A 26,988-nucleotide genomic window follows, 5' to 3' on the forward strand; every position below is an offset into this window, starting at 1 on the left:
CATTATTTCGGCCTAGCAAAAGCAATCTGGCAAATGTAAAACTGCTGTCACAGGAAAATTATTGTTTTACCGTGAGAAAAATTCTGTTGAAGTGTTAATTTAAATTTGGCTATGATGGATCGAATCCACTTCATGCTTGCAAGATTTATTACAGATATATACACACACACACACATCCGACAAATGCTGAAAAGTTCCTGGTTTTGGGTAAAAGAAAATACAGGAGGATCAGTTAATTATGACTTTATTCAACATATTTCCCTCTTGGATTCATACACTTATTGCAGCGGTCGTCCAGTTTTTCTAAGCCCTGTAAAAAAAAAAAAAAAATACTCGGAAGGTAGGGCCTCCAGCCAAGCCTTTCGCGACACCCTTAAAGCCAGGAATATACGCATATACATACGCATGTATATGCATTTATGCATGCACACACCCACTCACGCACACACACACACACACACACACACACACACACACACACACATCATTGATGCTCCAAGCAGCGTGTTTTAACTAGCGTAATATACATATGTACGATAGTGTATATTCCATACTTTCTTAAACGATGAACGTTGTCGTGTTAAAGCTGTCGCTGAATTGCGCGATCGAACACACCCGATAAACGTAAACAAATCAGTTTACAATCTCTTCCTGAACAGAAAACGGAGATCGGCTCTTATTCTGTTTGTGGAAAGATTGTGAAGATTGATTACATTTGTCCTGTGAGGTTCATCGTCCAACGTAGCAACGGCTAGCATTTGTATTACACAGTATATATGTTATTGTATTTGTGAGTTTATAATTTCTTTAGTAGCAGTGATATATTTCGTGTACGAACTTAAAACATTTGGTGCAGTATTGGTTGCGATCATGATAGAAGTGTACTGGTCGGGAAACAGATGTAGATAGTGCGGAAAGTAGCAATGAGAAAGATATGATCTTTATATATTGTGAGTGAGAGTAAGCGGAAAATATAAGAGAGAGTGAGAGTGTGTGAGAGTCGATGTAAATATAACATAAAGACAAGAGAAAGACTACGTTGCGAACAAGGAATCATTTGTTACTATATATGAAGAGGGAGGAGGAAAGAGAGAAAGAGAGCAAGTGCTGGGTGTAAGAAAGATATGAAAGACATGAGGGAGGGACAGAGGGGAATAGTGAGAGAGTAAGCGTAGGGTGTAAGAAAGATATGACAGACAAGAAAAGGGAGGGTGAGTGAGCGGTGTTTAGGTAGCAGGAGTCGTCGCTGCATAGGTTGACAAAAAGATAGAGCGATTATGAGAGATCTGAAGCAGCTAGGAAGCCATGTAGAGAAAGGGGTAAGTTTATGAGGAGTACACGAGGAGGAAGAAATTAAACATACAGACAAAGTGAGTACGATTCAATTAACAACAAAACAAAGAGTAAAGCAACGCATACTTCACCAGCCCTTTCAGCGGAAGGCTTAGCGTAGTAAACCCGTGGGAGGTACAGAAACATAGACAAAATCTTGACTTTTACCATCGGAGTCAGTCGGAAACTAATTCCCGTGTCTTGTCTGTGATGTGAGAACCCTACTCTTAAAAAGTATAAATTTGTATTTCTACCTTAGTAACGTTGCTATGAGTACTAATGTTACCCAATGGGATCTCCACAACAGCAGAAACGTGTGGTCAAGAACAGAATGACGGATAATAATTTAATTGAAGTGAAAAGCAAGGTAAGTTTCTTTTTATTTTGCTCATAAATATGTATGAAATTTATTTAAAATATCTGTTGTTCTGGTCTGGAGAAAATATAAGTATAAAGTCTTGTTACCGGCCTCTTTATTTTGTAAGACAAAATTTAGAGGGAGTGTTTATGCAATTATTGCGAGGTGAGCCAGGTGCGAGTAATGTTTCTACACACCCGAAATTCTGACTACCTCCTACATAAGCACACGTTTTTCTTCTTACAATGTCATGTTCGAAGCTGTATTATGGCCCCCATCCCTTTTTTTCTCGTGTATCATTACCCTAAAATGTGTGTTACCTGAATAAATGTCGGACACTCCTTGATCATAGTAACTTTGCTTTCTTTTACCTTATGCCTACTCGTCTGTTCTCATTTCACTGCTCTGCATAAATGAAAAATCTTTCGTTAGCTTTATTTCGTCAAAACCTTTCTTTTTTTATATACGTATTGTTATAAATTAAAATATTCGAATTTATTATCGGGATAATATTCTGTTTAAAACGTCATAATACACTTTAATTTGTCCACTCTTAACTTATTTTTTAAGATGCTGACTATTTGTCTACCTTCGTCAACGATTACTATTATGTAGTTTATTTAATTATACGTGTTATATGCGTATCTTTTTTATGTTTTCACCCCTCTAGATTTCTTTTCGACAGGCCACCTGTGGTATGTTATATTGGCATGCGAACCGCCTTAAAATATTCCTGTTCAAATACTTGGAATAACAATGTGATTGTGTATCAACGCTAAGCTTGCTTTAAAATATCTTGTAATATTTGTCTTGAAGCTGTACAACTCCGAAATCACCGATATATATATAAACATGCATACACACGCTAAAAGTGTTAGTTGTATTGATGAGGCATTCTAATTACCCAAGATAATTATCTGTTTGAAACAGAATATTTACAAAACCACACACAAACATACTGAATATTAGTTTCACTCGATGTAGCTGTTTGCTTAAATTTTATCTGGCAAATGAGCCAGAATTTAGAATCTAATCTATCCGCAGGGATTATGTTATCCATTGCAGATTGTTAGTGCGTGTATTTAACGGCAAAATACAAGACTTGTTACGACTTAACATGAAAGTATTTAGCTGAAGTACTAGAAGTGCTAGCTTATTATTTAATTACAGATTAAATTTATCTGTTTTATTTTAGATATCTCTAACTTTTTTAATTGCTTCTTTTGTGTAAGAATTCTAATTTTGTATGTACGATTTTTCTAACTTTTCTAATGTTTACTTGCACATCACCTAACATGAGGCACCTTGATAATTTATTTACCGTTGAAAGTGTATTATTATATAGCTTAGTGGCACTTAATGTAGTATGGATGTTGTAATTAGATAATTAACCTAACATAATGAAGGCTCTTATATTTAACAAATTACACAGCAATGCTTTTGTTTCTTGGTAACGCCGTAACTACTAATTAAGATACTTATGTCATCGAGTTTAGTTACTCGGTTGATGGTAACCCGTATGGTTGTAAATTGATACCCGGTTTAAAGAATAGCGAGCTAGATTACTTCAGTAATGATATAGGCTGAAATAAACTTGAAAAGGGCAATTTTTTTTTACTTTCCGGTCAAACTTTGAAACATAATAAATTATGAGTAACTGTACGCTGTCAGCGAACCGAGTCCTGGGTCTTGTTTTGGATTGTCGTTTTTAGCTGTTTCACTTCAGTTCTTTCGTTAATGCCCTTGGGAAAGGCATGACCGTCACGTTTTTCATTCCACTTACTATCCAGAACAGCAATTGACTGACATACTTAGTGTATCGTGGAGGTAAATATACTTACTTAACCGAGGTATAAAGTTTATAAAAATAAAGAAAAACCACAGTGAAGTTATTTTTGTTCTATGTAAACACTACATGTTTTATAAGACCTGAAACATTTCTATTTTTATTTAAATTGGAATAGTTATACTGCAGAAAGGTAACTAACTACAACCCACGTCGTTTAGGTGCGCAAGCACCACATTTGACGTTTGTGAAACTGTCATTTGTGAAAGCTAGTTTTCTCTTTTATTTGTACTTTTTTCTTTCTTTCTTTTTTTTTTTTTTGGTGAATTTCAAGTAAAAAGTAAACTTGTAATTTTTGAGAATTTGTTTTCCTACTTCAGAACTTTATCGACCTTCGTTTGAAAGTGAGTGCGGGTGATGGTTGTGCATATGATTTTGTGACACCTGATATTAGGTATGACTCTAAGCTACACCCCGGCAGTGGGACCATAGGGCCCTGGTTTCGGCGTTTGAGGAATGTGGAAACACCTCTTAGTCACTATTGTTCCCAGATCTACTCTGGTCCGGAGTAGTGGCACCTAGGGTCCCAGCTATAGGTTAACTAGCAAATCCTCCTGCGACTGGTGGTGGGGGCGGTGGTAGAATGCAGTTGCCGTATTCCCGGCGTGGCGTAAGAAGCTACTAAAAAGGACGGGAGGGAAGGGGCTGGGAATACACTCCTCCTAGTAATTCAGTTTCTTTAAAAAAAAAAAAAAAGATACTTGGCCCCAACTCAGTTTCGGTATATATAGACAAGACAATAATTAAATGTGTTCCGACTTCAATCGTTCCACCTCCTTTTTTTTTAAAATTAGACTAGGTATATTTAATAACACTCCCCCCTTCTCTCACTCTCTCTCGGCAGTAAGAAGGCTCCGTATGTGGTGCGAAGGAGACTTTTTGGCCGCTATTCCTAGTACGTCGATTGACGACGTCATAGAGGCCCTCGATGTTGGAGGTAAATGGAGACAGAGATTTAATCGCGATTGCTGATGCTAGCGATAGATCTACGTATATATAGATGATACTCACTATGGCAGGCATGGGCAACCATTTTCGAGATGTGAACCACATGAGACATGGTTCAACACCTGGCGGGCCGCAATATAAAAAAAAAAAAAATTGACGGTAATTTTTTGTTAGGCGTGCATGCCATTCAGAAAGTTTTGCGGGCCGCAGTTTGCCCATGACTGCACTGTGCACTAATTACGATGACGGGTTTGTGTGAAGGTAGAAACTATACAGAACAATGCTCTGTGTAGAGGTAGGGTGAGCTGAGCGTTAGAATAAAGGTAATCTGAAACTCAGGGAGGAAGAAATTACGAGCTGTTTACAAAGTAGAATAGGTTAAATTGCCGAAATAGGGAGTCTGATGTTTCTGGAAGGGTTCCACTTCGTGATCTGTATATATTTAATTTATTGACATAGACCATCACCAAATTTCTCGAATTCAGGTGTTTCACTTTGATAGAAAAAAATAAGCTGTTTATGATTTGCCATACTCGTGTTGTATATCAGTGAAGCCTGGAATGTATATATCAACACAAAGGACCGGAGTAGGTCGGGAGCAAATTTAACAACACGAGACTGCTATAGGTCTGCTATACACAAATGACAACAGCATACTATTGATAAAACCATGGGTACATTTTTTCTGTCTGTCACCCCGTGAGCGACTTTAATAGACAGACTAAAAGAAGCCCCATACATACGTATGCACGCACTCGTGGCTTAGTAGCTAGGTTCATGATCATAAGGTCATAAGTTTGATTTCTGGCGGCTTGTTGAGTCCTTGAGTGTGACACTTTATTTCACGTTACTCCAGTGCACTTAGCTGGCAAAAAGGAGTTGTAGTACGTGTAATTCAAAGGGCCACCCATATCAAACTGTATGTCATGCTGAATCTTTCTGAGACCTACTAACGTAGGCATGTCTGTGTAGTACTCAGTCACTTGCACGTTAATTTCACAAGCAAACTGTTCTGTTGATCAGATCAAATGGAACGTTTGTCGTTGTAACCAACGGAGTGCCAGTTAAAAAGAAAAATATGTGTGTGTGTTTGTGTCCATTTTTCATTTCTGTAAAAATCAGGGAGCTACAAGCAGGGATGTTGTTGTATTTTGGCTTCAAAAACCTGTGCAATACACAATCCCTTACATGAAAAATAGGTAAGGGTTAGGAACAAGGAAGGGTCCATCAGTAAAATAATTCCTCAAACATACTAGTCTCGCCCATGTTAGCATGGGAAACCAGACATAAAAGCAAACAAACAATTTTTATCATCATCATCATCATTGTCATTTAATATCTGTCTTCCATGCTGACATGGGTGGGTTGGTTGGTTTGATAGGAGCTGCACCAGGTTCCATTGTCTGTTTTGGCATGGTTACTACAGCTGGTTACTCTTCCTAATGCCAACCACTTTACAGAGTCCACTGGGTGCTCTTTATGCGGCACCAGCACCAACAGGGTCACTAAGAACCTTGCAAAACAAAAAGCCCCCTCAACTGGGACAGGGGAGTAGTATTGGGGGAGTGTGACTTTGTGTCAGTTGAGAGATCTAAGGTATAGAGGGGACGAAGATAGGTGTCTTGCTGTAAGTGAGCTGGAGAGTAAAGTAGTGATAGTGAGAGATGATAGTGGAGATGAGTCAAGACATGCCCTCAATGGACATTGGGAGTGGTGAGAATAAGTGAGGTGATATAGAGGCTTGGACTGGGTGAATGGGCAGGAAGGGTGACTAACCACTGATGGAGAGAAATACAGGAGAGGATTCAGGGTGGGAGCTGCTTGTAGATATGTGAGGGTGATAGGAGGTAAGAGAGGAGTTGAAGGTGAGCAGTATAGAGGTGGGGGAGAGAAAGTGCAAAAAGGAGGTGATTGGAAGAGACTGTAGATGGAAGAAAAGTAACTAGAAGGGGAAGTAAAGATAACTGAGAAAGCCAGAAAGTGTAGTATGTGCCTAGGGTAACAGGCTTTAGTGGATGAAATGTGGGTGGGGAAGAAGGTTGATGGGGTAGAGCCCGTTATGGACAAGCATTACCAAGGTGGTTATAGGATATCAATTATCAAGTACAGCAAAGTACCAGATATCTCACTCCTTCGTCATTTCCTTCACAAGGTTCACTGTTTTGAGATCAGCTTTCAACACTTTGTCCCATGTCTTTCTGGGTCTCCTTCTTCCATGAGTTCCATCCACAAGTTCCATTCACTTTAAGTGATTAGCACTTGTTTATGCAACTGTCCTCATCCATATGCACCACATGACGAAACCAGCACAGTCTTCTCTCTTGCACATTGGATCTAATTCCTCTTATGTCTAACTTTTCTCTCAATACACTAATGCTCTGTTGCACATTACATGTCCAACAGAGCATAGCAGCTTCATTCGTCTCTGATTTCACATGTCCTCTGCACTCAGGGCCCATACCTCACTACCATGTAGCATTTCTGTTTGTACATATGTATTATGAGAGACTTTTGATTGCTATCAGAGGTAAAATCTCTCTGAACTTTCTCCATCCTATTCTAGCAATTTACACCTTCCACTACTAATTAGGTCACCTAGATAGCAGAAATTATCTACTACTTCTAGAGAGCCTCTGGGATAATCAGTGTCCCATGTATCTGTAATCTTTATGGCTCTTGTACATCTTTCACATACAAACACTACTTTCTCAGTTAACCTTCCTACTACTCCACTATACCTTTTCTGTATCCATAGCTTGCACTGGGTACACTAGATGGAATTCCTGCCTACACCTTTCCTGCACATCAAGCAGGGCCATTTACCAAAAGTGAGTAGGGTCCTGTCCAATTTCTTGCTTACTAGGACCTTGGTTTTTGCTAAGTTAACTTTAAAAATCCTTTGATTCCAGGTTTTGCTTCCACACCTGGAACTTCTTCTCTAGTTTTGTTACAGAATCTGCTATGAGACCAAGAACACCAGCATATAGTAGTTCCCATGGGTTTCCAGTCTTAAATTCCTCTGTTATGACCTAAAAGATGATGATGGATAAGAGGAGGATGAAGACTGAGCCTTGGTGAATACCTACCTGTACTCTAAATTTGTCTCTGTACTCATGGTTAATTCTTACCTTACAAATAGCAACCCTGTACATGGCCTGTACTGCTTTCATAAGCCATTTATCTACCCCTAGCTTCCTCAGAGACCACCATCTCATAGACTGTGGTACCCTGTCGAAGGCTTTCTCTAGATCAACAAATGCCAAGTACAACAGCTTATTTTTAGCTAAATGCTTCTGTTGCAGTTGCCTGACTATGAAAATAGCATCGGTAATGTTTCTGCCTGGGACACAGCCAAACTGCATTTTGTCTAGTCTAATTTTGTTCCTAATTAATTGGGCTATAACGGTTTCCTTAACTTTCATCACCTGGTCCAGCAATTTGATGCTTCTATAATTACTTCTAAAAAAATCCCCCTTACCCTTGTAGCAGCTGACTGTGATGCTGCTATACCAGTCACTGAAGATCATGTCTTCCTAAGTAACCTGATTAACTATACAGGTACTAGACCATATCCTACACTACCAGATATTTTAAGCATCTCAGCAGTGAGTCCTGATAGACCAGGGGCTTTCCCTATGAAAGATCCTCTGTATGGTTGAACTGATAGAAATAGCCATCAAATTTCTTTCAAACTATATGCTATCATCTGAAAAATGAAATAAATAAATATATATATATATTTAGTAAATACACTGTGCATGTAAAAAAAAAACAACCCAAATTGGGGTTACTGGATAGTCATGACCGGAACACGTTTAATTACCGATGAGCTTAACCAGGACTGACCTGGGGGCTAAATAAATGAGTAAATGCTTGAATCCATAGCTTAACCTTTAGCACACTGTAGGTGCATCATGTCACTATTTGTTTTCTCTTCTGTAGTAACAGGGCAAGGGAAACAATGCTAGAGAAAATCAGTGTGCTAAAAGTCAAATTCTGAGTTTCAAGACCCTGAACCTCACTTACATAAATTGTTCATCAACAGCATGCTGACAAGAATTAATATTTCTCACTATAATTTTATTTTGAATTATTTCTTTCACGAGATCCATTCTCTTCAAATCAATCCTAACAGTTTCTACTTAAGTTTTCCTTAGGCTATCTCTACTACAGTTATTTTTTAAACAAGATACCTTCATTCACCATTAATTTGTTAATCCAATCAAAAGTTTTTTTTATCTAAATCTCTAATACTCTCCTGCTTTAAATCATATGCATTCTATCATTCTTGAAAATTAATATTGATTGTCCTACTTTAATTCATTACCAGTTGCCATGGATTCTAAACAGTCTCGGCTCTGCCCACATTTCATTACCCTGCAGCATCATTTCAGCTTCTTGATAGCCAAACCCCTCTACATCTTAGATATATCTGTTTAATGAATTCATGTATAAACATAGAATATTTCCATACTCTCTCTTTTACTCTTTTACTTGTTTCAGTCATTTTGACTGCGGCCATGCTGGAGCACAGCCTTTAGTCGAGCAAATCGATCCCGGGGCTTATTCTTTTTGTAAGCCCAGTACTTATTCTATCGGTCTCTTTTTGCCGAACCGCTAAGTGACGGGGACATAAACACACCAGCATTGGTTGTCAAGCAATGCTACGGGGACAGACACAAACACACACACACATACATATATATATATATATATACATATATACGACAGGCTTCTTTCAGTTTCCGTCTACCAAATCCACTCACAAGGCATTGGCCGGCCCGGGGCTATAGCAGAAGACACTTGCCCAAGGTGCCACGCAGTGGGACTGAACCCGGAACCATGTGGTTGGTTAGCAAGCTACTTACCACACAGCCACTCCATGGTTACTTTTATTTAATAGCATATTGTTAAACTCAAATGCATTATTACTTAGGACCTGAAGCAGACAGGGCATGTCATTGACATGGGGTTGCAAAGGGTGATAAATAGATTTTGACAAACCGAGCTGATTGAAATGGTTAATCAAACAATTGATTAGTCGATTGATGAACTGTTAACTAATAGTAATTAATGACTAATTGACTGATAATAGTTAAAGTGAAATAGACCCAGTGTGTGTGTTTATTATTGGCATAATGACCTACTGAGATATATCAAACCAAATACAAAAACGAAGTGAACAAATGCAGATTAAATGCAAGATTTTACTATTAATCTTTCTCTATATAAAGCTGAAGTTGTTTGTGCATGGCAGGTTTGGTAGCCTTCAACTAACACTATCTCCTCCGAGACCCTGCGGCGCAAGGTGACCAAAATTGAGAGTATGATAGAAGGTTTGCTCTTCCTTCCATAGAAGAAAAAATTCGAATTGGACCATGTTAACACCAAAAATTATTTACATAAAAGGGATGCTTTTTTTTCTATGAAAATCCCTATTTTTTATGATTTTTTGACTGCTGTGTTGCCATTTTTCGGTGTATTTCAACCAGAAAAATGTTCACTTAATGAGAATAACAAGCTACATAATGCAAAATTTTTACTTTTCAAAAATTCCAATTCTAAAGGGTTGAAACAAACCTGAGGAACGCCGGGCGATACTGCTAGTACTTATAAAAAGTGACTACAATTTAGCAACAATCACATAAATACCTACTGACACAATTTTCATTCATCCAAAATACACTCACCAGATTTATAAATGGAATAAATACATTTTTAATCAAGAATTGAATTGTAATAAACTATAACCAAAATTTTTAGCAGTACAAATCTTACATTTTCAATCCAGCTTTTTAATCCAGTTTAAAGCAATACCTATTCTTTTACTGGTGTCAGTTATTGGGTTGTAGTCATACTAGAGTACTGTCTGTCTTTCAAAAGTTGATTGTATCAACCTGGTACTTATTTGATCCTTCTCTATCAGTGTTTAAGGTACCTTTTAAATGCAACAATATCATACTGTTTTACATCAGCATTCACAAACACTCAGACACACACACGTGTATATTACATGTATTGTTATATACATTTACTGTGTGTATATAGTTGTTTTTGTTTAAAGTAAAACTACAAGTCAGGGCAAAGTACTCAATATGTAGAGGAAATATTTGCATTAAGTAAATTAATGACTTTTCTAGGACAAATTCTTTGGAGGAGGAAACCGTATTTGTTCTGTAAGAATAAATGCAAATTTATATACACAGGATGTTCATAAATTATCTTTACAACTTCCATAATTTATTGTATTGTCTAGATGTGCTGTGCGTTACCAATGGGGCCCACATCGAAGTGTTCTGATGTTTCTAATAATACTTTGCCAATAAACTCTTCTGGGTAAGGTGAGCTGGTAGAAATGTTAGCATGCTGGGCGAAATGCTTAGTGGTATTTCGTCTGTCTTTATGTTCTGAGTTCAAATTCCAATGAGGTTGACTTTGCCTTTCATCCTTTCGGTGTCGATAAATTAAGTACCAGTTCTGTAGTGGGGTCGATCTAATTGACTGGCCCCCTCCCCCAAAATTTTGAGCCTTGTGCCTAAAATAGAACAGAATAAACTCTGCTGGGTTATCCTTATTTTTCATTTTTTCTCTAAATTTTTCAAAGTGTAAAGGTAATTTATAGACAACTTCTGTGTATGTATGTGTGTGTGTGTGTGTGTGTATATATATATATATATATATATATCTTCGACCTTTAGGTCTCACTGAGGAAATGACTAGAGACCGAGTCCTCTGGAAGTGTGCTGTGCACGAGAAGACCCGGCAGGACAAGTGAGTCCATAACCCGTGGCCTTCTACTTGGGATGGAGCCAGCCTACGTATGCATACCTTCCCTTCTTGGGACACAAAACTCTACTTGTGAAGACCTGTTGAGGCAAGTGAGGATCAGAATCGAAATCGATCAATGGAAATTGCAGATGTGTTACCAGTGCCGGTGGCATGTCGAAACTCTACTTGTGAAGACCCGTTGAGGCAAGTGAGGATCAGAATGGAAATCGATCAATGGAAATTGCAGATGTGTTACCAGTGCCGGTGGCATGTCGAAACTCTACTTGTGAAGACCCGTTGAGGCAAGTGAGGATCAGAATGGAAATCGATCAATGGAAATTGCAGATGTGTTACCAGTGCCGGTGGCATGTAAGAGAACCTTCCGTTTCGCGACCGTTGCCAGCACCGCCCCGTTTCGTGTCCGTTGCCAGCCTCGCCTGGCCCTTGTGTCGGTGGCACATAAAAGCACCATCCGTTCGTGCCGTTTGCCAGCTCTGTCTGGCACCTGTGGGTGGCATGTAAAAAGCACCCACTACACTCACGGAGTGGTTGGCGTTAGGAAGGGCATCCAGCCGTAGAAACACTGCCAGATTTGACTGGGCCTGATGAAGCCTTCTGGCTTCACAGACCCCAGTAGAACCGTCCAACCCATGCTAGCATGGAAAACGGACGCTAAACGACGATGATGATGATATATATATATATACACACACACACACATGCATGCATATACAAGTGGGTGCTGAAAAATTTCTGGATGTGGGTAAAATTAAATACACAAGGATCAGTTAATTATGATTTTATTCAACATATTCCTTTCTCAGATTCACACACTTATTGCAGCTGTCCTTCAATTTTTCTAAGTTCTGTAAAAGAACTTGAAAGGTTGGGCCTCCAATCAGGCCTTTTGCAATACCCTTAAAGCCAGAAACTTTTTAGCACCCTCTTGTGTATATATATATATTATATATATATATATATTAGGAGTATGTTATGGTCTTCCGACTTGTTGGATCCTGTCAAAGTGTCCAGCTCATGCCAACCTAGAAAGCTGATGTCAAATAATGATGCATACACATAATGAGTTTGCACATACTTTCTTTCTACCAAATTTCTCACACTGACCAACATAAGACTACTTACTAGAAAAAATCACACAAAGTTTTGAGAGTGGGATCAAATCCACATCTACTACACCATAGGTCTATGCCGTTACCTATATCAAGAATAAACCAAGAATTCTTATACATATCACATTTCTGAAATATATTTCCTGTCACCATCTGTTTTTTTGTGTAGCTATGCAAAGACTTGCTTGATATGTGGCATTTTTAGAAGGCCATATGTCCATTATTACAGTTCACAACACAAAAAACTTCATAAATTAGAAAAAAAAATGCTGTTTAATGAAGCTTAGCTGTAATTATTTTATTTTATCTTTTCTTAGAAAGTAATCTGATAATCTGAAGTTAGATTTAGTTAAAACCTGAGAAATTTTTATTGCATAATATCAATTTCTTTTTAATGATTTATTACGATGTTATTTTTCTTTCTTTTTGAAGAATTAATAGAAGTTATTTGTTTTCTTAAGTGCATCCTTTGAATACACTTTTATCTCTCTTTCTCATAATTTTAGTAGTTGTAGGTTTACCCTAGTTCATGATGCAGTTTAATCAATTCAGATTGTTGCATGTTTGTGACTTCATAGCAGGTGCATTAGTAGGTAAAGCTGTCAGTGTGAATTTCTGTGTATGGAGACAGCAGGCAAAGTAACACAGAATGTTGGTCAGGTGATATAATCCTAGGACAAGAATGTTGTTTTCAATGCTTCTGTGTTTTGTATTCATGGGAAGAATTTTTTTTATATCTGAATTGATTATCATATTGTGAAAACCCTACTTTCTTACGACAATACATTGTTAATATACTAAGTTCATGAATTCACAGACATGTGATGAGATGTCACAATTTTATCACAGATATTGTCATATATAATGTCTCTTTAATGGGTATTCTATTTTATCATGTTAATATGATAATGACGACCTGCATAAGTAATTCCTATGAGGAAAGAGACTATAGAAAAATTTTATACCTTTTCTTAGTGATATCTTATAGACAGACTACATCTTTACCGGTAGTCAAAATTAGGTCATGAATTCTTGCTAATGATGATGATATTTAGAGATGAATATTCATAAAAATTGTAATTAAATAGATTTCTTGCAGGTCTTTGTCCTGCATTTGAATGAATATGCTAAAGAGTTTTCAACAAGATAATTCAATTGCAAGTACTCCAGATTATCATAACAGAAGAAACATAGAAGAAATATTTAAAATATTCTACTGAATGACACCCAATTTAATTCCCTGTCTCTTATAAATCTCAAACAGTGTGCTTGTGTAGAAAGTGAATAGCAACAACTTAACCTATTTTATCTTTTACATGTTTTAGTCTGTAGACTGTGGCTATGCTGGAGCACTACCTTGGAGGGGTTAGTTGAACAAATTGATCCCAGTACTAATTTTCTAGTGTAGTACTTACTCTGTCAGTCTCTCTTGTCAAACTGCTAAATTACAGGAGTGTAAACAAACCAACTCTGATTGTCAAGCAGTGGTGGGATACAGACATATGGTACACACACACACACATGCACATGGAGGGTTCCATAGTCTCTTTTGGTTTGGTTTCTATTACTGGATGTCCTTCTTAATGCCAGCCACTTTACAGAGTGTACTGGGTGCTTTTTACATACCACCAGCATCTTTTCTTTTTATGTGGCACCATCACCACTGCTTTTTACATGGCGACATTAAAAAGAATCCACATCACAATTATTTATCTAGGAGTACCCTAACTCTGAATAAGGTCTGCTAAAAGATAGAATTGTCTAGCCTTGTCACAGACAATCTCTCTATTACTAGAAAGCATAATAAAGTGTACCCAAAAGACAATGTTAAGTGGTTGTTGATGTGAAGATCTTTCAACCAATGAAAACATTCCAGAATATGGAGGCTGTCCTCAAGATGCAGACATCACAGGCTACCTGTTTAGGAACTACTACAGAGTAGAAAGGACTCAATAGCCTTGTTGCACACAATCTCAGTACTGAATTTATGATGAGATGTATCCTAGTCAATATTGTAACACATATATCATTAAGGGACAATAGTTTTTCTCTGTTGCTGTGTGTGTGTGCTACATGGTATGAACTGAGATAAGTGACCAAATACAGTGGGACCTATGCAAGCCATAAAAAAAAAAATGAATAGATCTGAAGTAAATTAGATTACGGTTGGGTTAACTCTGCAGGTGAAATGTAAGTTATTTTACTTTTTGGTAAATATTCCTAGCAATCCAAATCCAAAGAGTCTGTGCACATTGTGTGTGTGTGTGTGTGTGTGTATAATGTAATATGGATTCATAAAATTGTGTGGCTATTCCAGAAAGTTCCTCCAGCTTTATGAGGAAGTCTTGAAAAGTTCCTGGCTTTGAGTAAAAGAAAATACAAGAGGATCAGTTAATTATGATTTTATTCAACATATTCCCCTCTCAGATTCACACACTTATCGCAGTGTTCCTTCAGTTTTCCTAAGCCCTGTAAAAGAACTCAGAGGGTTGGATTTCCAACCAGGCCTTTCATGATGCCCTTAAAGCCAGGAACTTCTCAGCGCCCCTTTATGTGTATGTGTGTGTATATATCATCTAAAACCATAGCCTAAGGAGAGTGCATATTAAGATTAATTTCAACAACCAGGTAATCTAATATCACTTGTCTCCTTTCTAGAATTGTCGGTCATTGGTTTTTCTGAGAGAGTCTCTTCTGCTCTTTGGCAGAAATTTTTTATAAACCGCTGGGTGCCAATAGACTCTACAGTTAGTAAACTTGTTATCAAAGAAGAGTTTAGTTGCTAGCCTCTTGCTCATAAGGTATGCAGTACTAGATTACATAGTACTAATAGAAAGCCGACCTGATCAAATATATATGTGAGAGACATGAGTATTGCTCCTGAAAACTTATACATTATCTTTAAAATGTTTGAACTAAATAGGCGTAAAACATCCTAATATTATCACACAGATTGGTCACCTAACTGAGGTTGCCTAGGAGGATGGCCAATGTTGTAATTTTAGTGTTTTGTGTTTATCTGGGTTAGGCAGAGAAGAAAATTAGAGATTTTTGGATGATGTAGCAATCTTTCTGAGTTATACTTAAGTACATATTTTAATTTACATGTTGTTTGTCATGGCAAAGTTCACTGTATCAAGAGAGACTCATAAAAAAGGTTTGTATGGCATTATCTCAGATGAGACTATAAAATAGTTATTATTCACAAGCATCTAAAATGTGTTTTAATTCTGAAGAAGTGAACTCTGATAGAGAAAGATGATGGTACTTTGATTATCTATTGAAAAGGAGGTATTTCTTTTATTCACTATAAAAGATTTTAATACAAAAAAATGTCACCCAACCAGAGTTAAGGTGACCCAATTTAAAAGAGGTGTAGGGGGTGGGTGATTTAAGCTCCATCTGAATTAATTTCTTACATAATTATGTCTCAGATTTATAGCTTATATTGTGTGATGTTAATAATATTTTCAATTTAAATGGAAAGAAATGGCAGGGATTAAACCAGACTGTAAACGTCTGTAATTAGTGGAACTGTCTACAACTCTTATGTTATGAATTGAAAGTTGCCTCTTTCATCCCTCAGGGGTCAATGAAATAAATACTAGTCAACTGCTCCCTTTTCCATTATGTGTTGCCTTGTGTTTCTGATGAAAATCCTTATTTCATGTTACCTTCATAGACAAAACTTCTTTTATTGGACTTAATGTTTCTGAAAACAAAATCACTCTTTCCTCATTTTAATGATTTATACTTTAATGAAGGATAAATGGGTCAATACCACTTAATGCAATAATTGATAAAGTATTACAAGCAGGAGTTAATGATTATATTCTAAAAGTCATTTAATTTAAGAACAATTAGGAAGATCTTCTCTTATTTACAGTATCATTTCTATTCTGCTGCTCCACACTATCAGACTTCACCTACTCTCCCAATTGTGATATATAAAAATATATAAATTCATATCACCAAGTTCATATTCCCAAGATATAGAATAGGTTATATTTTCACACAAAAATGTTTGCAAGGAAATTAACATGAAATAGAATATATTTTAAAAGATAATATTGAACAATTTGTGTGTATGAGTCATTGTCTATGAAAATAATATATTCGTTCAATCATTATGAAAGTGTGTGTTCATGTGCATATCAGATGAATATATTTGAGCGTTCATAATTTCGTGTGAAGTGGATTTCTTAAGTAAATAAATATCCAATTTGGTTTGAATGGACAGAAATTGCTTATTTTATATTTATAGAGAAAAAAATTGACCGACTCAAGTTTTCTGAAACAAATGAATGTGTCCAAAAGTAAACACCGGTTGTCAAGTGGTGGTAGGGAACAAACACAAACACAGTGGTATACACACACATGACTGGCTTTGTTTAGTTTCCATCTACCAAACCCACTCACAAGACTTCGCTCACCCTGGGGTTATAGTAGAAAATATTTTCCCAAGGTGCCGCACAGTACGACTAAACCCAGAACCATATGGTTGGGAAGCGAACTGCTTACCACAGTGTGATGTGGATTTGTTAAGCAAATTTCCAATTCTGTTCAAATGAACAGTATCTGCTTATCTTTTACTTATAGAGAAAATGATGGATCAACTCAAGTTTTCTGAAACAAACAAACTTGTCAAAAGTAAAGCCACTAATGCAGTCAAGTAATTTTTCTTAAAGTTTTCTGCTACATCTATGAAACAGGGTTGTGTAACCAGCAAAATTTAATGTGTTAACTGAATTGAATTTTCTTCTCTTTTCTTTTCTTTTTTTTTTTTTTCTTATTTTTTTTTTTTTTTGCAAGTAAAATAATCTTTTGAACTTTTTGTTTAGAAACTGTCAACAAGTTGTCAAAATAGTGGCGGTCACTGATTGGATGGAAATAGAGTCAAGGTGGATCATCCGATCATATATATTATTGAAAACATCAGTAAAGTGGAGTCAGTGAGCTGTGCAGCTACAATGCAAATATGTCTAAGCTTGAAGAAACCTATATAAATTTGATTTTTACATAAGTTCTGAGTCATATGCTGCAAGTGAAGTAGACATTTAATGATTATTATTGTTACTATATTAACCATTTTGTTGCATATTTCTTTTGAAATACACTAGTCTGTTTGAATTTTTTTTTTAGATAATGAAGAAATTAGTAAAATAGCTTTGTTATTATTAGATTTGTGTTTGGAACATAGATTAACATGAAATTTTAATGGACGATTTTAATTTAAATTACATTAAAACAGGAACTTTGTGTGATAGAAGTAGGATTTATATCAAAAGGGTTAAACAATCTTTAGAGCATAGACTGATAGAATTATTACACCATTGGAGAAAAATCCTAGTCTTTAGTTCTTTCCCTTTAATTTTCTGAGTTCAAATCTTGCTGAGGCCAACTATATTTAGTGTGCTAAAAATAAGTAGCAATCAAGTCCTGGAGTCAATATAATCAACTATTCTATCCATCAATATTAGGAGCCTTATTCATCATATACATTGATTTTCCATGCTCTCATGGCTTGGACAGCTTGACAGTATCTGTTAAAACCAAGGGCCACACTAGGTTCTGTAGTATGTTTTGGCATGGTTTCTATGGCTTGATGCCCTTCCTAACACAACCACTTAATAGAATGTACTGGTTGCTTTTTGCATCGCACCGGCACCAAGTGCTTTTTACATGGCACTGGCACCAGGTGCTTTTTGCATGGCACCGACACCAAGTGTTTTTTGCATGGCACCGGCACCAGGTGCTTTTTGCATGGCACCAGCACCAAGTGCTTTTTACATAGCACCGACGCCAATGCTTCTTATGTGACACCAGCATCCACACCTATGCTTTTTATGTGGCACCTTGATTTTAGTATCCACTGGTTTTTAGATCATGCTATAGAAATTTGATAAGAATAATATTTTTTTCTTTAATTATTTAAAAAAATACTTTTATGAGGAAAATTCACTTTTTGCTTTTTGTCAGAGCCAAATTGTTTCTTTATTTTAACTCCTTGAAGGCTTTCTTTCTAAGCTGTCTCCAAGTTGTTAAATTTTTTTTGTGATTTTTTTTTCCCCCTGAGGACATTTGCCAAGTTAATCAGCTCAAATTACACTGAACTAGTCACAGATATTCACAAAAACCTAATCAACATGAGGTTTTATATGTAATTAACTTTGTTTCAAATCACTTTGTTCAATTTATTTACTTTAATTTGGAAAGTATTATCAAACTCTTAATCACCACATTATTTTACTCAACAAACTTCATAATCTCTCTCTGATTTTACTGTTAGTGAATAAATAGTTCAGTTCATTACTGATAAACAAAATCTATATTAAATTTTTAACCAATCCTAGCACATTGTTAAAAGTGATACTAGTTTACATTGCCCAAGAAATGTTTTATCACTTTCATCTGAAGAAAAATTTCCTTTTTGCTTGGGGTGGTAGTATTGCGAGAATTTCCTTCCACCCCACCCAGTAACATTTTATAAGCTGAGTTGAATGTTTTAGGTATTTCAGATAAATAGGATATCTGAATGAATTATCAGGTGTATAGTGTTTCATTGTCAATATACTAATACAAGCACTCCACTTAACCTGCTTTCTGTAGTAGGGTCACTTGAAGTAGTTTGGGGTGTTCACTTGACAAAATATGTTTAGAAAGGAGACTTTGTTTTGTCAGCAGTCATCATCATCATCATCTAATGTCCTCCTTCCATGCTGGCATGAGTTGGATGGTTTGACAGGAGCTGGCCAGGCAGAAGGCTGCACCGTTCTTCTCTGTCTGTTTTGGCATGGTTTTTACAACTGGATGCCCTTCCTAACACCAACCACTCCACAGAGTGGACTGAGTGCTTTTTACATGGCACCAGCACAGGTGGGGTCAATTTCAGCATAGCTTGATAGATAGGTCATGTAAGTGGCTCATGTGAGCTGTTAAGTCCATGCATGAGTGCTTTAGACTCAGTCCAGATCACATAACCATCCAATATAACATCAAATTTGATGTTAGATGTTCATTATAATTCTGTGTTTATCTTTTGCTCTTTGACATCATTGTTTGAGCCAACAATCAGGCCTGCACTTGTCAGATGGACCTGTAAGAAATAGATAAATCTGTAAATCATATCTTATTTTCTTCAAAAAAGGAAATATACATGCATTGGCACTTGTGTAATTTTGGGGCTCAGCCCTACTGTATGGAACCATGAGCAATTTTCTTCTACTATAATCCCATGCTGAACAAAGCCTCATGAGTGGATTTGTTAGAAGGAAGCTGAAAGAGGCCCATTCTATGTGTGTGTGTGTTTGGGTTTGTTTATGTTCTTGCAATGCAGCAGATCAGAAAAAGAGACTGATGATATATCAGGCTTAAAAAAAATGTACTGGGGTTGATTTGTTTGAATGCAGCCATGGCTGATGCCAGTATTGCATAACCAGCCCATTCAAAAGCACCCTTGAATCGTTGGATGATATGCTGTGCTTCAGAGGACCTGTTGAGTCAAGTGAAATCATAGTCGTGGCCGATCCCCTGCCGCCTGACTAGCACCTGTGCTGGTGGCACGTAATAAGCACCATTCAAGTGTGGGTTGATGCCAGTGCCACCTGACTGGCTCCCTGCACTGGTTGCACATAAAAAGCACCATCTGAACGTGGTTGATGCCAGTGCTACCTGACTGGCTCCCGTACCGGTGGCACGTAAAAAGCACTCACTACACTCTGAGTGGTTGGCATTAGGAAGGGCATCCAGCTGTAGAAACCTTGCTAGATTAGATTGGAACCTGGTGCAGCCTCCTGGCTTCCTAGTCCTCAGTAAAACTGTCCAACCCATGACAGCATGGAAAACAGCATTAAACGATGATGATGATGATGAACCTTTCAAAGTGGTGCCCCCGCATTGACCACAGTCCAATGACTAAAACTGGTAAAAGATAGGATATGTGCTTAAAAAAGGCCAGATGGTTATGGCTGGAACATTTTTGATTATAGGTATGTTCACTCCAGGTTGACCTCACACTAAACAATAACAAACAGTGATGTCATAATAATGGTGGAATATTATGACAGTAATGTCATAATAATAGCAATAAGTGTTTTTAAAACCACTTTAAGTAAGTAGCATGGCTCTTATTACATAAATGTGATGAACATATTTTAGGATTCTTTCTAATCAATTGCAACTGGAAGGCAAATTTACCTCAGTATTCAGGCATGCTGTTTGGTAAGAAGCTTGCTTCCAGCCACATGGATCTGGGTTCAGTCTTACTGCATAGCACCTTGGTAAGTGTCTTCTGCCATGGCCTTGGACCAATCAAAGCCCTGTAAGTGGATTTGGTAGACGGAAACTGAGAGAAGCCCATTGTATATATATATATATATATATATATATATATATATATATGTATGTGTGTGTGTGTGTGTATGTGTGTTTGTATAGGTGTTTGTCCCCCAACACTGCTTGACAACCGGTGTTGGTGTGTTTACATCCCTGTACCAGGCTTAGAGAAAAAAAAAAACTAAGTACTGAGGTTGATTCATTTGACTTAAAAATTCTCCAAGGTGGTACTTCACCGAAACGAGTAAAAAATAAAAAAATTCAGAAAACAGTCAAAACCTCAGTCCTCATGTAAACTAGGTGCTGCAGAACAAATATACATGCTTTAAAGAAATAAAAAGTGTGTAAGAAGGCTCCTTTTTACCAACAGACCTCATCCTCACTTCTCTCTGGTATAAGTGTTATAGAATTTCTGGTCTACTGACAGTAAATAATTGTTTCAGAGCCCCTAATTATTATATTTTTCAGAGTTTTTATTGTTATCTTAGGTGGGGCTGGCGCTAAACAATTGTGGAAGGAAAAGGAGCAGTATGCATTGATAGTAAGGATATAGGTATGTCAGCACTGGAATAGAATTGAAATAGACTTGCTTTCTTAATGGGCTAATAGGAAAAAATAATGGGTATTTTAAATATAATAAAATAACACTACTTCAGATTTTAGAAACAGCAGCATGGATACAGGTCTTGTGTGTGTGTATATAAGGATTCAGGTGAAACAGGCACTTAAATGGTAAGTCATCAGGTTGGGTCAAAATTAAAATGCATACACAGCGACTATAGACGAATACAAATATTGGTACCAAAGTACAGGCAGAAAGATATTTAGATTATGGATACAATTAATTGAACCCTACTGAATACATTACTAGTCCTTGGACTAATCCAGAAATGCACAATGTATTGAATATACAGTCCGTAATATACTTCAGATCATGTGAAGAGCAGTTTCCAAGAGAGGTGAATTATAAATAAATAACAAATGATGAAAAAGTGTCAATTCTTATGGGTGTATATATATATATATATATATATATATATATATATATATATATATATATAAAACCATGAACTATAAACACTTTTCAGCTTATTGAACTTCAGTGTAGGGAAAGCCTACAACCATCTACGCCGATAAACTATTATTGTTCCTGAAAGTTGTTTTTTATAACTACCATGGATTGCTCAAAGCTTACGAACTTCCTACACCTAGATCCTTGGATCTTACAATTCTTACATATATATATATATATATATATATTTCAACAATTGAGGGCAAAATTAATTAATTATTAATCAATATATATATATTCTTTTACTTGTTTCAGTCATTTGACTGTTGCCATGCTGGAGCACCGCCTTTAGTCGAACAAATTGACCCCAAGATTTATTCTTTGTAAACCTAGTACTCATTCTATCGGTTAGTCTTGCCTAAGTCACGAGGATGTAAACACACCAACATCAGTGGCCAAGCGATGGTGGTGGGACAAACACAGACACACAAATACATATATATATTTTATCTTTTTATTTGTTTCTTATTAGACTCTGGCCATGCTGGGGTACCACCTTGAAGGGCTTTTAGTTGAAGGAATCCCCTCCAGTACTTATTTTTTTTTTAAAGTTTGGTACTTATATTATCGGTCTCATTTGTCAAACCACTAAGAAAGCTGTATATGGTTGCTTGACCTTCTAGAAATAACAACCAAATCTCTCTCAATTCTCATGCAGTCATCATAAGAAAGAAAAACATATTGGATAATATTGTTCTCGATATACTATTTGAGTAAGTTGTGGTAGTCACAACTGGACTGCCTAATCATAGGCCTACTCGAAGCTGTTCTTGTGTCAAAACCACAACCATGTGTTTTACTAATGGAGCTAAAATATTTAGGATGCAGTTATAAAATATTTCCTGATTTTCTCTGCATTTAGCTTATATAATTTAATTTTTGTTTCTTTGTCATTTACATTAAATGTACTTCCTCTCTGAAGAGCTTAAACATTATGGACACTGGCAATGAACAACCTTGTTCATATGACAATGAAGCTCACTTACAGCCATCATTTGATGTCTAGACAAGGGTTTACACACATATGTGCAGCCCCACACCCCACACCACAGGCTTCTTTCCAGTTTCCATCTACCAAAGTTTTCCACGAGGATTTGGTGAGCCTGTGGCTATAGTAGAGGACGCTTGCCCAAGGTGCCATGCTGTGAGACTGAGCCCAAGACCACATAGCTGGGAAGAAACCCCTACCTCTTGTTTTATGTAGCCCCAGGTCAGCCTTAAAGGAATTTCAGCTGTGACTATTTCATTTTTGCCCTAGGACACAACACATCGCCCAGAATTGAACTGATGACCTTGCAATCATCAGCTGAATATCCTAACCACTAAGCCACTCAATTTCACATATCATTATCCTCGTTTAACGTCTGCTTTCCATGCTGGCATGGTTTGTTGCATCTATTTAAAAAAAAAAGTTTTAAAAATCTCTAAAAATAAAGGTGTGAATTTATCTAATGTTTTAGTTTAATTAGTTTTTAGGGTGCTTGTTAGATTATAAACCTCAGAAGCATTTGTTTTTTTATACATAGTTTTTTTTTAGTATATATAGAATGTCTGCATAGCTCCATTTCCTAATACATTTTGTTGGTTGGGCCTTTGTTGCTCCAAAATAGTAATTCATAAATATAGCAACCAGGCTTAATTTTGTTTTAGAAATCATCTATAATTACTGTTTTCCTTGTCTGTTTAATTAATCTTATTGTAAAATAAACAAGCTAGATCCGTTTGCTTTTCAATATTATTTTACATTGGGATGATTTACTCATTAGATCATGATTTTGTAAAGCTTGATGCATTAAAACATGCCTCCACCCTCACCTCCTGAGGTGCTACACAGTCTGGTTCAGTTCCAATGTGTGGTGCCTTCAGCAAGTGTCTTTTACTATAGCCCCAGGCTGACCAATGCTTTGTAAGTGAATTTGGTAGATGGAAACTGTGTGAAAGCCTGTCATATGTTTGTGTTCATGTTTGACAACTGGTGTTGGTCTTTTTTTTTCTCTGTAACTTAGCGGTTTACCAAAAGCAACCAATAGAATAAGTACCGAGGTCAATTGAGTTGACTAAACCCTTCAAGGTGTTGCCCCAGTATGGCCACAGTCCAATGACTGAAAGAAGCAAAAGGTATAATTACTGTTCTTCATGCCTGTATTGTAAAATAAAATTAATTCCAGATCTGCATATCTATTTCAATATTATATTATAATGGGGTTAATTTACCCATTAGAGTGTGATTGTAATTAGCTTGTCTCATTAAAATCTGTATCCATCCTCTTCCTACATACACACAATGACATCTTTAACCCTTTGATATGAGAATCTTGGAGCAAAAGTCCAACCAATGACCTTTAATTAATATTAAGCAATCGAGATTAGAAACTCCTAAATAAGTAACTAAATGGTTGTTTGAACTTCTAATAATCCTTTCTGCTATAAGCACAAGGCCCGAAATTTTGGGAGAGCAGAGTAATCGATAACATTGACCCTAGGTGCTCAACATATACTTATTTTATCAATCCTGAAAGGATGAAAAGCAAAGTTGACCTTGGTGGAATTTGAACTCTGAATTATAAAGATTGATGAAATGCTTCTAAGCAGATAAGCAAATGCCCGAGGTGGAGGAGTTGATTATAACTGGAATGATTTTGATTATAAGTCTCTTCACTGGCTGTCTTGGGACTAAACATCATCATCTTTGTTGTAGTATGTGTTGAGTTACATCGCTGATTACTCTGTCTTTTTTTTCTCTCACCCTTTTCAAGTCTAACCAGGCTCATGGGCCTCGTTTCCCGGTTTGTATGTCCCCCCCCCAGGTGGACAGGATGCCAGTCCATCACAGCGTTACTCAAGAAACAGGAAGAAAGAGTGAGAGAAAGTTGGGGCGAAAGAGTACAACAGGGGTTGCCACCCCCACCCCCCCTGCTGGAGCCTCATGGAACTTTAGGTGTTTTCGCTCAACGCCCGGTCTGGGAATCGAAACTGTGATCCTCCGACTGCGAGTCCACTACCCTAACCACTGGGCCATTGCGCCTCCAATTACTCTGTTAATGCAAGTTATTTAATTTGCATTAGTCACCTCTCTTGTCACTTTTAACCTTTTTCATTTCCACACTGATGACACTACTCTTCTCCATCACTTTCCACACACTATTTCATCCACTTGCAACCTCCAATACCTTTAATGTGGTCTGCACATTTACTCCGAATCAAGACCATCAATATCTCCTGCTGTAGGACCCTATTCAACAACACTTAAACTCACATGCTACACATCTTAATAAAACATGCTCTTTGATATATTTCCTTAACCTGAAAAAAATGCAGCTCAGATTATCTTGCGTGATACAAAAACTATGTGTAATATCCTTTTTATAAAGAAAATATTTCATCATGAATGCCCTGAATGTTTTAAATATATATAGAAATTATTTCCTGTTCAAGCAATTTTTCTCTGGTTCGGTGTAGTGTATATCTGTTAAGGCAAAGTTAACTACTTCTATGTCTGTCAATGAATATGTACTGATATTTGTCACTCTTAACTGGACTCATAGCTACTGATATTAAACAAGTTAGGACTCCTTCCTTTCTGCAAGGTAATCAATATGATTGGTTCATCAATTTTAATTTTATTTTTTACATTTAAAATATTTTTCTTTATCATTACAAAATTAAACAGATTCAACAACTGAATTTCTTTTTAATAAATTAGATGAATATGAAATAAATTTTAATGAAATATCTGGGTAGGATTTTTTGAAAATAGTTAAGAGATAAATCACCCCTCTTCTATTCTGCCTGACAACCAGTCCAATCAAATTGGTGCTTGTGTTTTTAATTGGTGCTAACCATTTACAAAAGCATTTAATTCTATGTTAAAACTTTGTTCACATATCTGGGATGGTATTAGTGTTATTACTACTACTGTTATCACACACACCCAAACACACCTCCCTGAGCCACTGAAGGAACCTTTGTATGGTCATTCAACTTGCTAGAAATAACAACCAAATCTCATTAAATCACATTACATCCTGCTGCCTTAAAAAAGGAGAGATATATTGGATAAAATGAGATGGCTACTGTGTTGTTGAGGGCAAATAAAAGGCCATGGTTACCGATCCTCTTTTTTAACTTTTCTTTTTTTGAGTTTACTACTTATTCTGTCGACCTTTTTTTTGCTGAACTTTTAAGATACTGGGATGTAAACAAACCAACACTGCTTGTCAAATGGTGAGTGGGGACAAACACAGGCACATACAGATATATATATATTTATATATGACAAGTTGTTTCTTTCAGTTTCCATCTATCAAATCTACTCACAAGGCTTTGGTCAGTCTAGGGCTATAGTAGAAGCCAGTAGCTCAAGGTGCCTCACAGTGTGTCTGAATCCAAGGTCACATGGTTAGGAAGCAAGCTTCTTACACTGCTATGGGGCTTGAGGCTGTTCCCTGATTCATTAAATCCTGTCAAACTGTCCAACCCATGTTAGCATAGAAAACGGATGTTAAATAATGATGATGAGCGTGGTGGTGGTGCATGTGCAGGTATGGCTGTAGGTACAGATGTGACTCTGTGGTATGATGTTTGCTTCCCAAACACATAGTTCCAGGTTCAGTTCTGCGTGGTGCCAGTGTTGTTCTTTTCCAATTATTCTGCAAGAATATATTTGGCTATGGGGAAAATATTACCTCACTTGGAAACAGGTGAGGGTTGGCAACAGGAAGGGCATCTGGCCACAGAAAATCTGTCTTGATAAACACTAGCTAACCCATGCAAGCATGAATAAGTGGACATTGGAATGATGATGATATGTGTGAGTGTTTATGTGAAGTTATTGATAAAAGGGTCACCCAGTATTTTTGCATAGTATTCATATATATTAATTTTTATGAAGAAAATGATGGCTTTCAGTTTACCAGTCATCATCAATCAGATGATGGCCGGTAACCTGAAATTTTGAAGTTACTATCAACCTTTTCGCTCACACACAACTGAATATGTTATTGGGAAGTTTTAAAATTTTCAAAAGAAGTCAATGTCTTCAATTCCAGAAGACACTTAAAGGGTACCACGCAAATTTTAGATAAGAAACTTAACAAAAACCCGACATGAAATTCTATCTCCCAAGATACCATATATCTGTTAACTTATGATAAGGTCATATTTTCTCTTTCTTGAAATCAAACCAAGATTTGAGGAAAAC

General features: G+C 36.8%; 1 protein-coding gene across 2 annotated transcripts in view; it reads left to right on the forward strand.

Moving 5' to 3' along the window:
* The first annotated feature begins 1,142 nt into the window (after positions 1 to 1,142).
* The window catches only part of LOC115211867 (partitioning defective 6 homolog beta), an 80,533-nt gene continuing 54,687 nt past the window's right edge, over positions 1,143 to 26,988 (forward strand). The window contains exon 1 of one of the 2 annotated variants that reach the window (XM_036505862.1): positions 1,143 to 1,699. In XM_036505862.1, the coding sequence (XP_036361755.1) occupies positions 1,622 to 1,699 (78 nt within the window). In that variant the 5' untranslated portion in view covers positions 1,143 to 1,621. The remainder of the gene's footprint in view (positions 1,700 to 26,988) is intronic. The other variant, XM_029780603.2, reaches the window with a different exon arrangement.

The sequence above is a fragment of the Octopus sinensis genome, linkage group LG1 (genome assembly GCF_006345805.1).
Source record: "Octopus sinensis linkage group LG1, ASM634580v1, whole genome shotgun sequence".
Classification (NCBI taxonomy): Eukaryota; Metazoa; Mollusca; class Cephalopoda; order Octopoda; family Octopodidae; genus Octopus; species Octopus sinensis.